General features: G+C 49.0%; 1 protein-coding gene across 1 annotated transcript; it reads right to left on the bottom strand.

Moving 5' to 3' along the window:
* Positions 1 to 1336: 1336 nt before the first annotated feature.
* On the bottom strand, positions 1337 to 9335 carry SELENOM (selenoprotein M). Its single transcript, XM_063315528.1, has 5 exons — positions 9167 to 9335; positions 7232 to 7267; positions 4932 to 4966; positions 3200 to 3278; positions 1337 to 1648 (listed from the first exon to the last, which is right to left on the bottom strand). Exons 1-5 carry the CDS (start codon positions 9302 to 9304, stop codon positions 1448 to 1450), a joined length of 489 nt encoding a protein of 162 aa, XP_063171598.1. The 5' UTR covers positions 9305 to 9335; the 3' UTR covers positions 1337 to 1447.
* Between the last annotated feature and the right edge of the window lie 3695 nt (positions 9336 to 13030).

Below are 13030 nucleotides of genomic sequence, written 5' to 3'. Positions count from 1 at the left end.
ATAATCCATCTGTGCAGTCCTTTGCTGGCAGAAGGGAGGTTGGGAATAGCACATTGTTTCTAGGGAAGGCCCACAGTTCGCATCTGGGCATTCATCCCCATGGCCTTGTGCTCACCCTTAGATACCGAGGGGGCATCAGCAGCCTTCAGCCCCAGCTGGAACATCATGCAAGGTCCACCTGGGCCCTCCAGCTGCAACTCCCAGAATGTCCAGCCTGCTGTGCCTTGTCTGGCAGGCACTGGGATGTTCCCGGCAACCTCAAGCCTCCAAGGTCCTTTTGGAGTTCTCCCCTCCCCTCGCTGTGTCATCGCAACTAGAGGCAGGACTTTGTCACTTAATTCACAGAACACCAGACCTCCACATGGCTTACTATGTTGCATCAATTGGGATGTGGCTTAGTGTAGGGTGCGGCCCAGGTTGCCAACTTGAGTTCTCCAACATGGGGGTATCACCACACCCTAAATCACCACACCCCTGATAACTTGGAGTTGAACAAGAAAGAAATATAGCATCAATTAGAAGATAGGTTAACTTTCAGCATGATTTGGACTTATTTTTACCAGCACTAATGGTAGATTGGCCACCTTTAGCTTCTTTCTTCCCACCCAACGAAAGCGTTTCCGTTTTAAAAGGCTAAAACTTTAAAACAAGAGAATAAGGAACTGCATGCTTACTGGACTGCATGCTTCTATAGATTCCCCTGGCAACTATGGCTATGCTATACCAACCAAACTAGTAGGACAACTAATCTCAAGCCTGTTCAGTTTTAAGATTGCCACCTCCCAGCTTTAAATTCTAACCAGCACCTTGACTTTTGTGGAAGAAAAAAGGAAGCAGATACCAAATGTGGGTGTAACGCGCGCACACACACCATCGCTACTGTGCTCACGATCAAGCAGTAAAATTTGGCAGTCAAAAATCTGCAAAAAGTGAGGTGCACACCCTGCTTGGTGGATGAAGGCAACTTTATTGTTACTACCCTAAACTGGCTCGACCCACTCCCCAGCGTGCTGTGCTGCCAGCCCAGCAGGACGCATCTATCCACCCTCAGCAGCATCAGCTTTCTGCCGAGGGCTTCATCCTGTCCCACACGGTTGAGGCACAAGCGCTGGTCAAGCGAGCTGTGCTTGGAATGAAGGGCAACTGGAATCCCAGTTGTGTGGACTTGGGGCTTCTTCCAGTCCATTTCTTCCGTAGGCCTGGGGTTGCATATGTGGCTGCCCTTATTTTGCCCCTTCTCTTTCTGCCAGTAGCAAGTTCTTCCCCTTAAGCGAAAGTCTGCAGCCTTTGTATCTCCTCTGAGTAAGAGTCTCTCTTGCGGCACAATCCAGCCACAAGAGATCCTCTCTATGTAGCTGCAGGTTATCTTATAGATGGATATTTCAAACACCCTCAGTCTTCCTGTTCTTTCCAACATGCACCCCTCACCAACACAACGCGCCAAATTCTATAGATCTGGACCCCCTGCCCCTTTTTTCTCCTTCGCATGCTCGTTCTTGGCTGTGTCTGCTCCCGCTGGCAGTGACTTGGCAGGTGCCAATCGGAACTCCTCGGGAACAGGGGAATCTGGTTTCTCTTTCCGGTAGAATCCCAATTCTTGCACCAGTTTGTTTATCTCAACTTGGCTCATGTCGCTCAATGGGATTCTCTGTAAATTAAAGGCAAATCATAGGGACTAGCATCCTCTGGCCACAAATTACAGCAAGGCAGCTGGATTAGCTCCAGAGAACACTCGAATGAGAAGCATTTTAACCTATTTCTGCATATTTGGAAGTGGATTCTGGGAAAAAAGGCCACTTCAAGGCTGAAGCATTGGCATTTCAAGAGGATCTTGGCACCTTCACAAAATGGCTGTCCAGTCTCAGAAGATGAACTAGCCCACCAGGATGACCCCTCCTATCCCAGCAGGGGCTTTTTGGCCCTAGCATTTTGCTGCAAGACAGCTTCCCCCTTTTTTTTTTAATTAGAGGGGCTTTTTTTCAAAGGAAGCAACAAAGGAGGCACCTGGAGAAAGTGGGGCCTGCTTCTCCTTCCTCCAGCATTTGAAAGGGCAGAAAATAAGGATCTTGGGGGGCGTACTTTATTTCATGACTTGTTTCATAGGCTGTTGAGGTCCTCCCCCTGGTTCTGCGGCAGCTGCTTCACCCAGAGGTTTATGCTTCCCAGCACACTGCTCACAGCCCAAGGGCTGAAATTCTGCTGTACAGTTGAAATCAAACCAATCCAGGCTGTTGAACCTTGGCAGGTCAATGTGGCCGTGGCACGTGCAGCCCACTGCACTCTTCTCTACCGAACTTCGGAGCAATGGAATAACGGCCTTGAGGTTCAAGTTTTGCAGTTTCTATTTTCTGCTCTGCCTGGGACCCTGCTAGAGAGTCCTTTGGGGTCATTTTCACTGCACTTTTTATGGCTTTCTGGGGTCTGCATGTGCTTTACCAGCTTGCAACGTATTCCTTTTGCACTAACATTGGTGGAAATTGCCATCTTTATTTGTTGATGGAACTGGGGGGGGGGGAGTTGGGGAGCCCTGGGGACTCCTATAGCAAGCAAGCTATAAGCTCCCTTGCTCTGTTGATTATCACACCTTATGAAGCTGCTTGGGAACTTCTGTGCAAAAGCTGAGGCTTTCCTTTCTCCCTATCCAGACTGAAGCCATGGTTTCTTTTAAGGGCACGTTGTTAAGTGCTCATGATAAAAATGGTCCAACACTTTAATCCGCCCACATCATCTTGTTCAGTTCAGATCTGGTCCCTCACCTTTGCTGTACCGTAAGGGCAAAGTCCCTATCCAGGAACAGTCTTTGCATACTGGAAAGGGTGATGCCCACATGGAAGAGGAAGTTTGGATGGCCTTCGGGAAACTTCCCCAAACAAAATACTAGGGAAAGAAACCAAGATAGGCACCTGTGTCTACAAGTGCCAGCCCAAGGGGCATAGAGCAAAGATGAGATGGCCCAGGCAATTAGGAGGGAAGGTAAAGCTGCAGAGGCCCCTGCAGAAAGGCTCAGGTGGGACTATGAAACTACACTGCAACCTTTTATCGCAGTACCATGAGCTTAGTTAAGAAGCTCCATGCACAACTGATAGCTGCATGGCACATGTCTTGCTGAGCTAAAACTCTGATCGATACTGTTCAGTCTCATGACTAAAGTGGCTGATAATAAAATAAGTATAAAAAATATAAAATAATTCCCTCTCACCTGGAGCTCTTCATACTTATGGTTGAGCAATACGAGTTCAGGGTCCGATCCAGGCAGGTGCTTCATGGCCAAGTTGTGGCTGAGATGGAGCGTTAAGGAGCCAGATCTGCTGCTGGGAGAGAGGACCCCGTCTGCCCCACATCGGCTGCTGCTCTCTGCACTAACTCAGGGAGGGCTATCAGTTGAGCCCCTTGCCCAGCAGGCTGAGCCAAACTTCAGCTCCCTTTTGGATGTTTGGAGGGATTTGAAGAGCAAACTGGGTGCTTTAAGACACCCACCCCACCCTTTTTTGGCCCATCGGGCCAACATTTCCCATTTGGATAGGTCAGGAGGTAGTTCAGCCCCACCACTTCAAAGAGTCACTGGCCACGCCCCGCTCCAGCCCCAGAGCCTTTCTCTTTTTTAGGGTGGCCCCCATAGCGTGGCTGATGCCAATCTCTCATATTTAGTTTTCTGGGGCAGAGTTAGGGAGCTTATTCAATGACTCCCCTCAGCTGTGACGTTCTTGCAAACGATTGACCCACCACGGCAAAATCTTGAAAGAGGTGAGGATGACTAGAGGCAAGGAGGATGGATTCAGTTACAGTGGTGATGGGGGCACCCTCAGAACACCCGAAAGACCAGGTTAGGGACAGATTGTCCTGGGGAAAGTCTGTCTGCTAAGAGTTGACACCGACTGGATGGCACATAACCATCATCACCAAGGCAAAGTCTAAGAATTCTGTCCCAGGTTCAAATAAGGTCTGTGGCTCCAACTGTAGCTAGCAAGAAAATTCTCTAGGATCAGGAAGGGGCACTTACAGCCCTCCAGGTCTTGATGAAGCCAAGCCCCAAAGCCTTGGCCAACATGGTAAATGTTCAAGGATGCTGAGAGTTGTAGTTCAGCAAACCTCAGAAGGCCTTGGCTTCCTGCCTCATGATCAACCCTTTTCATCACCAAAGACCCCTTTTGTTCCCCATAATCAGTTGCGCCTAAAAAACTCCAAGACTGTGTTTGCATGACAACACACAAAAAAGCTTATCCAAGACTCAAACTAACCTAGCACAGAATGCAAGAGGAATTCAGACACTTGGCCTTGAATAAACCAAGGAAGCATGGTATGAATGCAGCTATGGCAAAGGCCAGAGCCTGGTGCTCATCAGAACCGGCATTCTTAGGCAATGCCTCTGACCTGCTTTTGGGCTGCCCAAGCTAATGGCCATCCACATAAATTAATCTGTGCCAGGTAAAACGGCACCTCCTTTTGTCTGCCTGAACCTGCCAAGCTGTTTTATTGGACGGTTCCAAGAAACACCAGCTGGGATCAGCAGCATGCACAGCAAGCCATGACAGAGCCAAGATGTCACTACGTACGTGTTGATGTTGCTGTGCAAATGCCAAGATTTACAGACTTGAGACTCGGCCCTGAAATACATAAGGGCACATTCATGCGTATGCCAGGATTTGCTTCCCCGTATGGACGCCCATGCTGGAATTCAGGGACTCTGCTACTTCGGTTTTTTCAGAAACTTGACCCACTAGCATAGCCTTTCCTGAAGCTGCCTCCCAATGCATTCAGTCTACAAGCTCCCAGATCCCAGCTGGTGGTTGGGAATTTTACAAAGCATCCCACCACGTGCAAAGGGATGACAGATATGATATGAGTCTCCGGCTCGATGGAGAGCGTGGCCTCATTTGGTGGAGGGAGGCTGGCTAAAATCTCTCCCTTCTGCAGGGACCCACAAAGGATACTACAAAGGCAGGTCCTCAGTAATAAAGCCCTTCACCTAGAAAAAAGGAAGCATCAATCATTACAGGGAGATTTAAAAAGGGTTTAGTAGCTGCACAGTTCAATAAATGGGGAGCACGGAAGACATCAGTATGGAGAGTTTTAATAATCAAAACATTCTGCCCAAAACAGCCTTAGCAGTCCAATCCCACCTATGTCTCTTCAGAAGTCAGCCCCACTGAGCTCAGCAAGACTTGTTCCTAAATTTGTAACACTGACATTCCACAACAGGAAGGATTGAAGGCAGTCAAGGTAGAAGGGGAACAAGGAGAAATTAAGGGAAAATGGCTCTTACAGATCACTATTAGGGCTATTGCTGCTTTGAAAATCATATGGAAGGAGTCGATTTGAGCTCTGGGCAGCACCAACTTCCTTGCATGAAAGCAGCCCTATTTTTTCAGGTTTTTTTCTACAAGGCCAAAAGCAAGAGGATGGTGCTTTAAGGAAGCCACTCTTTAAAGTGAATGAGAATCTTAAAGCAGCTGCATTCTTTTCAGTTGGGCCGCTTAAACGAAGAGCAGAGAGGTGCTGTGTCCATGCAAAGTCCAAAACACTTGCTCTGAATAATCTCTGAAGTGGAGTGTGTTGCATTGGGGGAGAAGAGAGAGAGGTGCCCTGCATACAGTTGTGATGGGAGCAGATTCCTCAGAAGAGGTGACAAAAATGAATGAGGAGATCAGAGGGTGGAACCCACAACTTTTATTCATCAATGAGAAAACTGTCTTGCTCACTCCAATGCTCATTCCAACCTGCCCTGTTCTCATTTCTCCATTTTCCTCTCTGCTTTTGTGACACGTCATTCAAAGAATGGTGCCATATATAATACATTTTAAAGCTAGGCTTCTCTTGGTTTCAACAACAGAATGCAGTTTCAGAAAGGAAACTCAACATATATCACAAAGATAAATCAAGCCACAGAGGTTATTTTTAGGCACCAGGAGATTGACTAGGTAGATTTTCAAAACTCAGCAGGCGTTTTCGTAATTTTGTACAGTACCCTGAAATGTATAACTAAAGATGGGAGAGGCATCCAATCTCCCCCAACTGACTGATGGGCAGAAAAAGATTGATCGTTCTTTTAAGCAAGGTACAGCAAATGCACAAGGGTGCAGGAATGATGGTTTGAAGCCATGCATGTTGGCAGACAGAAAGCTGGACTAAAAAAAATAACCATGATGGCAATTGGTGGATTGTTAATGGCCCAAATATGATACCTTTTCTTTCCCCCAGAGTTTAATTTTATTTATTTAATATGGTGTAGAGATTGCCCAACTCCAAATGACTTTGGACAGCTTATGGGAAAAAAGCAAGGACAATTTTCAAGAAGGAAAGATCGTCAGTGTCCCAAAGACCAATCCTCTCTAACAACAAACCATCCTAGAGAGGGGCTCAACCCGCACCCTCCCCAAGGCCTGCTCTCAAGCCAAGCTGTCAGTGACTTTCTGAACACTGCCAGGGTGGGAGCCATACACATTTCTGGGGGGTGCTGTTCCAGAGGGCGGGCATTCCCATGGAGACGCCATGCCCTCTGGAGCCCTCAGGGGCGTGGCTGGTGCTTGTGTTGCAAATGCAGCAGGTGGTGAGCTTGCTATCTACTTGGCAGGAATGGCACGTGGCCAACCTCCTCCCCCGAGAGTGCCCCCACTCTAGGGAAGAGAAGACTTTGAGCTACCGAAGGTTGAAGGAGAGGAGTGAAAGTCACGGGTATACTCTTAATGGGAAATAAAGGCAAAGAATGCATGCAGCAGACTTTCAAGACGAGGGCAAGGAGTTTTGCCCAGACCCTGAAGCTGGTGTAACTGCACAAAGCGCTGAGTGAGATCCAGTGGGAAGTGGTTTCACAGTAGCGTTTCTGACAAAAGTGAGCAAATGGAGGAGCAACTGAAGAACGCCAACAAGAAGGGAGCAGAAAGGCAGAAGATCTTTCTTCAAACTGAAGGGGAACTGGCATTTTGGCCAAAGGTGGCAAGGAAAGGACGGATCCTGCCATGCTACCAAAAGGACAGTGGCCACGTGGAATGGCAGGAAGAGGGCTCAAGGCTTGTCGGGTGGTGACCTGCTGCGGGTGTGGGTGGAGAAACGCTAGGGAGCAGTTTCAGAGTGTGCTCCCAGGAAGGAAGCCAGGGACAGTCGCTGGGACCTCACACCCATGCAGGGAGATCTGAGCAAAGCTCTCCTGGCTCGTATTCGCTAATCCCAGGTTTCCCAGTGGGGAGGCAGATGGTCCTGGGGAAAAGGAGAATGAATCTGAAGAGCGGCTTACCTCTGTCAGGCGATTCAGGCGTCATCCGCCACAGCTCTGGGGGGAAGAGAGCACAGTGCCATAAAAAGCACGTCCCTAAGACACTCTGCAGGGCTGGTCCAGTTAAACTGGTCTGATTAGCTTTTGGGCATTTTAAAGAGTGCAATCTGTTGCTCTTTAAACATACACACACCCCACCTCCCATCTAATTCAACCCCCACTTCCCAAGACCAAGATGCTGGTGCCTTTGGATCCTCACCAACCGTTTACGGTCTTTTGGCAAGGCCTGCTTTTTTCTGACGCAGATTGCCTCTGTGAGTTCCATTTTCCATCGTGACTAATAGCCACACTATTAACAGATCTAATTAGTGGGAAGGTGCAAGAAGAAGACACGTTTCCTTTAGGTTTCCCAATTTAGCTACCTAGAACTGGCTTTGGGATTGGAGTGCATATAAATTCATGAATGAACAGGTAGATGAAATGTCTTGAGTTGACCCACCATCTGGGGCATGCCTTCTTTCAACTCCTCCATGGGGTTTCCACTGTCCTCCCCATTTCATGGGGGAAGCCAGTTTCTACCTTACACACACACACAGTTTCTGCCTTCTCCTCTCCTCTGAATGCAGTTCCTTTTTGACTCTGGGCAGGTTCAGATGACACATTAAGCTAAAACATGGTTTGTTTATGGCTAGAGTGTTGTGTGAACCAAGATAACTGGGTTTATTTAGTAAATCACACTCAACAAACCACAGCTTAGCATGTTTCTGGGAACTCAGAACTTTCATAGGACGCAGACTGCAGGAGAAAACCTTACCTCGCAGCAAACTTTATTACTGGTTACCCAGGCTGAAACAATCCAGCAGCAAGAAACCGCGAACAACAACAACTACAACAACAACAACAGCAAAAATAATTGCTGCAATTTTTAGAAACCCCTTGGGGAAATTATGCAATTTGCATGCTTTCTTGTGTTTTGTTTAGGCTTCCAGGCCCAGGCCAAGACAGAGCCAGCTGCTTGCCTCTAAAAAACCAGCCCAGGATCGATTCGGGGATAGCCAGCCCCCAAACGCAGAGGCTCCTCTGGGGCCAGGGCAAGCAGGGGGGACCGGGGGTCCCGATTGTGCAGGAGATGCTGGCTTCACCCAACATGTTGCCTTCTGGAGTTGCAGGCCTTGGATCCTATGCTTGCTCCTCCTGTTTTCCCCACAACAACAGCCCGGTGGGGTGGGGTGGGGTGGGCCGGGCCAAGTCATCCTGGGAGGTTCTATGGCTGAGGGGGGATGAGCGCTGGGGTCTCCCCAGCACCAGCCCAGCACCTTCACCACAATACAACCCCCCACCCCCCACCGGGCTTTGCAACAGCCATAAAAAGGCCATCAGAAGCTGAGCAACTCCACTGGACGTGCTAAGCTTGGTGATGTTAACTTTGTTTAGTCTGATGCCAGAACCTGGCCTGTTTGGTTAATTTACTGTATGATTCAACCTACTGAATAAATGGAGCAAATGGGTTAAGTCAGAAATCGGGTCAGCCCCCTGGGTAGACCTTGCCAGTCCAGATGTCTTCCCTTACAGCCTCTTCATTCCAGCCTGCTCCACCCCGGCGCCCCTCTCAGAGGGGTCGGAGTCCCATAATCGCCCTCCGTGCGGTCTGGGATGACCGGCGTCGAAGTCCAGCCCATCCGGGGGCACCAGTCCGGGGAGGCTCGCCACCGCCTCCGCGCCTCCCCTGTGCTGCCCTCCAGGAGCCGGGCGCCGGCTGGGCTCGCCCCCCTCGCCCCCGGTTCTCCTGGCGCTGCAACCCTGCAGGGGAGGCCGGGCCTGATCAGACCTTCCCGGCCAAATGCATCGCCGGGCAGGCGAAAGGCGACCTCCCAACCCCACCCCCGCCCCGCTCGGGGAACTCTGCACGTGCTCCCCGGCCGCCCCCGCCAGGCTCGGGCGCCCGCGCCTGCTCACCTCCACCTTCCCCCGCGCCAGCCCCTCCAGGCGGCTCCAGTCGATCTCGAGGGCGCGCAGCGGCCCCGCGGCCGAGAGCAGCAGCAGCAGCAGCAGCAGCGGCGGCGGCCCCGCCGCCCAGCCCCGCGCCCACCCCATCGAGCTGGCCGAGCCACGAGCGGACCGAGCCGGCGCTGCTCGCTTCTGCCGAGCCGCGGCTGCCACGTCAGGCCGGGCGGAGTTGCGAAGCGACTCCCCGCCCGGGGTGGATCGGAGGCGGGGCCGGTTGCGGGCGCCCCCCGCCCGGTCTTCGGCCTGGGGTCCTCGGACTACAGTCCCCATCGCGCCCTGCTCCGACGCACCCGGCTGCTGCAAGGGGGCGGTGGGCGCCCGCTCCCCCGCGAGCCCCAACGCGCCGCTCGTAAGGCGACACGCTGCGGGGCTGCCCCCCGCGCCCCGAGGCAAACTGTGGGAGCCCCTCCCGCTCCCCTCTGGAGGTGCTCGGGCACCCTCTTTTTTGGCCCATTCCCTTTGAGGAAGGGCGCATGGCCCCATCCGTCCGCTCACACCCCATGCCCAGCTGGTTTAGGCAACCCAGACGGTGGTGGGTTTGGCCTGGCTTAGTGTGTTGTGCCGAGAGCTGGACCATAAGGAAGGCTGAGAGAAGGAAGATGGATGCTTTGGAACTGTGGTGTTGGAGGAAAATTCTGAGAGTGCCTTGGACTGCAAGAAGATCAAACCAGTCCATCCTCCAGGAAATAAAGCCAGACTGCTCACCTGAGGGAATGATATTAAAGGCAAAACTGAAATACTTTGGCCACATAATGAGAAGACAGGACAGCCTGGAGAAGGTGCTGATGCTGGGGAGAGTGGAGGGCAAAAGGAAGAGGGGCCGACCAAGGGCAAGGTGGATGGATGATATTCTAGAGGTGACGGACTTGTCCCTGGGGGAGCTGGGGGTGTTGACGACCGACAGGACGCTCTGGCGTGGGCTGGTCCATGAAGTCATGAAGAGTCGGAAGCGACTGAACGAATAAACAACAAGTGTGTTGTGCGAACCCAGCTGTTGTGGGCTTGGTACAGCATGGTGTGTGAAGCAGGCCACTGTGCCTTGCAAGGCGCATTTAATATATAGATATTATATTAAATAATATAATTATATTAATACACGTGTGTGTGTATGTTTGTGTGTAATTTTATTAAATATTTTTTAAAAAAAATACAAACTAATACTAATATAAAGTGAGAAAAAGTAAAAAAAGAAGTCGAAGAGAAAGCTAAAAGTGCAAGAAAGGGAAAAAGTAAAAGAAAAATGGAATAGAAAAAAAATATACCAAGAAATAGCTTCCAATCTTCTTTACTGCAGTTATAAGTACAATTATAAATTTACCTCTTACTCTATGGTTACAACATAACTCTGTTCTTTCTATAATCTATCCTGTCTAATCATCAAAACCATAAATCATAAGTTCATTTTTCTCTGTTTCACAGAAAATGTCCATAAGGGGTTTCCAGTCAGCAATAAACGTAGATACTCTCTTTTCTCTGATCAAAGAAGTCAGTTTGGCCATCTCAGCAAGTTCCATCATCTTCATCAGTCATTCCTCCGCTGTGGGTAATGCCAAACCTTTCCATCTTTGTGCATACAATAATATCACTGCAGTTATCATGTATAAAAAACAAAATTCCATGACTTCTTTCCAACTGTTTGTCCATCAATCCCCTGTCATGACCCCCATGGCACAAAGAGCCTCACAACGTGGATCATGATCATTAAGAAAGAGAGGAAGGAGATAATTAAAACAGTGCTTAAACCAAGCACCCACAACCATGGAATCATATGCAGCTGAATAGAAGGACTTCAGATAAGCAGCGATAAGCCGCACCTGGTGCCCTGGAGGACACACCGGAACCAAGAGGACAAGGACAGCCACCGGGAAAATGCCCACACAGCCATCAAGAAACCCATCAAGGGGAATGGGGACAATGAAGGGTGGAGGAGCACGGGACCCCGCAAGAGGGTATAAACAAGGCACCTCACCACCGCACCCCCATTCCCGTTTTTCTCCCTGTCAGTACCGTTTCAATAAACCGGAAATCCTTAATCCCTATTAAGTGAGTCCGTGTCTTATTCGGAGCGAGGCTGACCCTGACATCCCCCCCCAAAAACCTCTGGTTTCAATTGTATATTAATCTTTAAAATCCTCTGAATCCGTGTATGTATCTGAATCCACAGTTTTTAAGCTTTTATACACATCCACCAAACATGGTAAAATGTCCCTTCTTGTCACATTTCCAACATAAACTTGAAGTGCCTTTATACAACTTCCCTGGTGACATATACCAACAGTACATCATTTTATAAAAAAATCTCTTTAAGATTATAACATAATGTAAATTTCAATCTTTTCAGCCACATATTTTCCCATTGTTCCATCTGTATATTATAACCAAAGTTTTAGCCTACTTTATCATACATTCTTTCACTTGTTCTTCTGTTCTGACTTTCAATAAAAGTTTATACATTTTAGCAATTACATGTTCATCATTTGTACACAATTCTGTTTCAAACTCAGTCTTACAATGTTCAGATCCATACATTCTTTTGTCTACTTTAAATTTTTCTAATAATAAGAGAACCACTGACAACTATGTCCCTTTGCCACCAGATCTTCGTAATAGGAGTAAGTGCTATTGGGCAATGGTCATTAAGACATGTGATGGGAGATTTTTTAGGCACAGGTATAATGGTTGCAGCCTTAAAACATACTGGACCACAGCCTGCAATGAAACGTTAAAAATGTCTGTGAGAACCCTGGCCGACTGATCAGCACAGTCCCTGAGTACCTGCCCTGGAATATTATCTGGGCCCGCTGCTTTCCGTAAGTTAATTTTTCTCAAGGTCTTCCAGACATCAACTATATCAAAGATAAGTACCTGTTCATCAGGACAAGGAACAGCCTTCTTTGCAGGGATATTGTTAAATGCCTCAAACCTGCCAAAAAACATATTAAATTCATTAAGAAAATCTATATTCTCCTCACACGGCGACAGAGTATCCTTGTAATCTGTGATGGTCTGAATACCCCACCACAAACGCCTGGTATTTGTAGGATCATGAAAGAAATTCTGGACTTTCTGACTATAAGCCTGCTTTGCTGTTCTTATAGCCCGGTTCAGATCAGCTCTTGCCGTTCTAAGTGACCCCGTGTCACCAGATTTAAAAGCCACAAAAAACATCATTCTCGGCAAAACATTCATCTTTATCACAGAAATTCTCCCCAACAATGACAGTTGTAGTTTCTCCCATCTTAACACCATTCCATAACATAATTATTATGAAATAACTGTCAGGCTCTGCCTGCTACCCAGTAAAAACGCAGATGCTAGTGTAGGCTTAGGTTCTGGTTTTATTTGAGTAACAGTATGCGTGCCCTTTAAGAAAGCTGAGAGTGAGTGGAGTGCGCCGGAACGGGATTTAAATAGCCCGCGCCGGTCAGCGCTCCCCCCTTCTTACTTCGGGTGCGCCCCGAGCCCCGTCGGTTCCGTTGCCGGTAGGTGAGGGGTCGTGGAGCCCCTCCTGTGCTCCGGGCGTTTCCTTGATTGCTTCCCTGGCCGGTGATGGTTCATTGCCGGGCGATCAGGTTCGAAATCTCTTTGACAGCTCGGGCGCGCCTCGTGGTCTGGTCTTGTCAATTACCTTCTTTGCAACATTGTATCTCTCTCTTCCGCGCCTCCGGCTAGAGTCGATACTTTGTTGCCAGCACCCGTTGCTCTCTTTTGTTAGCTAGTTGCCTTTTCCCTTAATCTGCCCGGTACCCATTTCCCTGCATTGTCGTGCGAGTCGTTGCGATGTCACAAGCATCACAACGGTGATCATGACAA

This window comes from Candoia aspera, chromosome 15, assembly GCF_035149785.1.
Source record: "Candoia aspera isolate rCanAsp1 chromosome 15, rCanAsp1.hap2, whole genome shotgun sequence".
In the NCBI taxonomy this organism is placed as follows: domain Eukaryota; kingdom Metazoa; phylum Chordata; class Lepidosauria; order Squamata; family Boidae; genus Candoia; species Candoia aspera.
The sequence above is the reverse complement of the archived record's forward strand: the minus strand, read 5'-3'. Positions and strand labels throughout refer to the sequence as shown.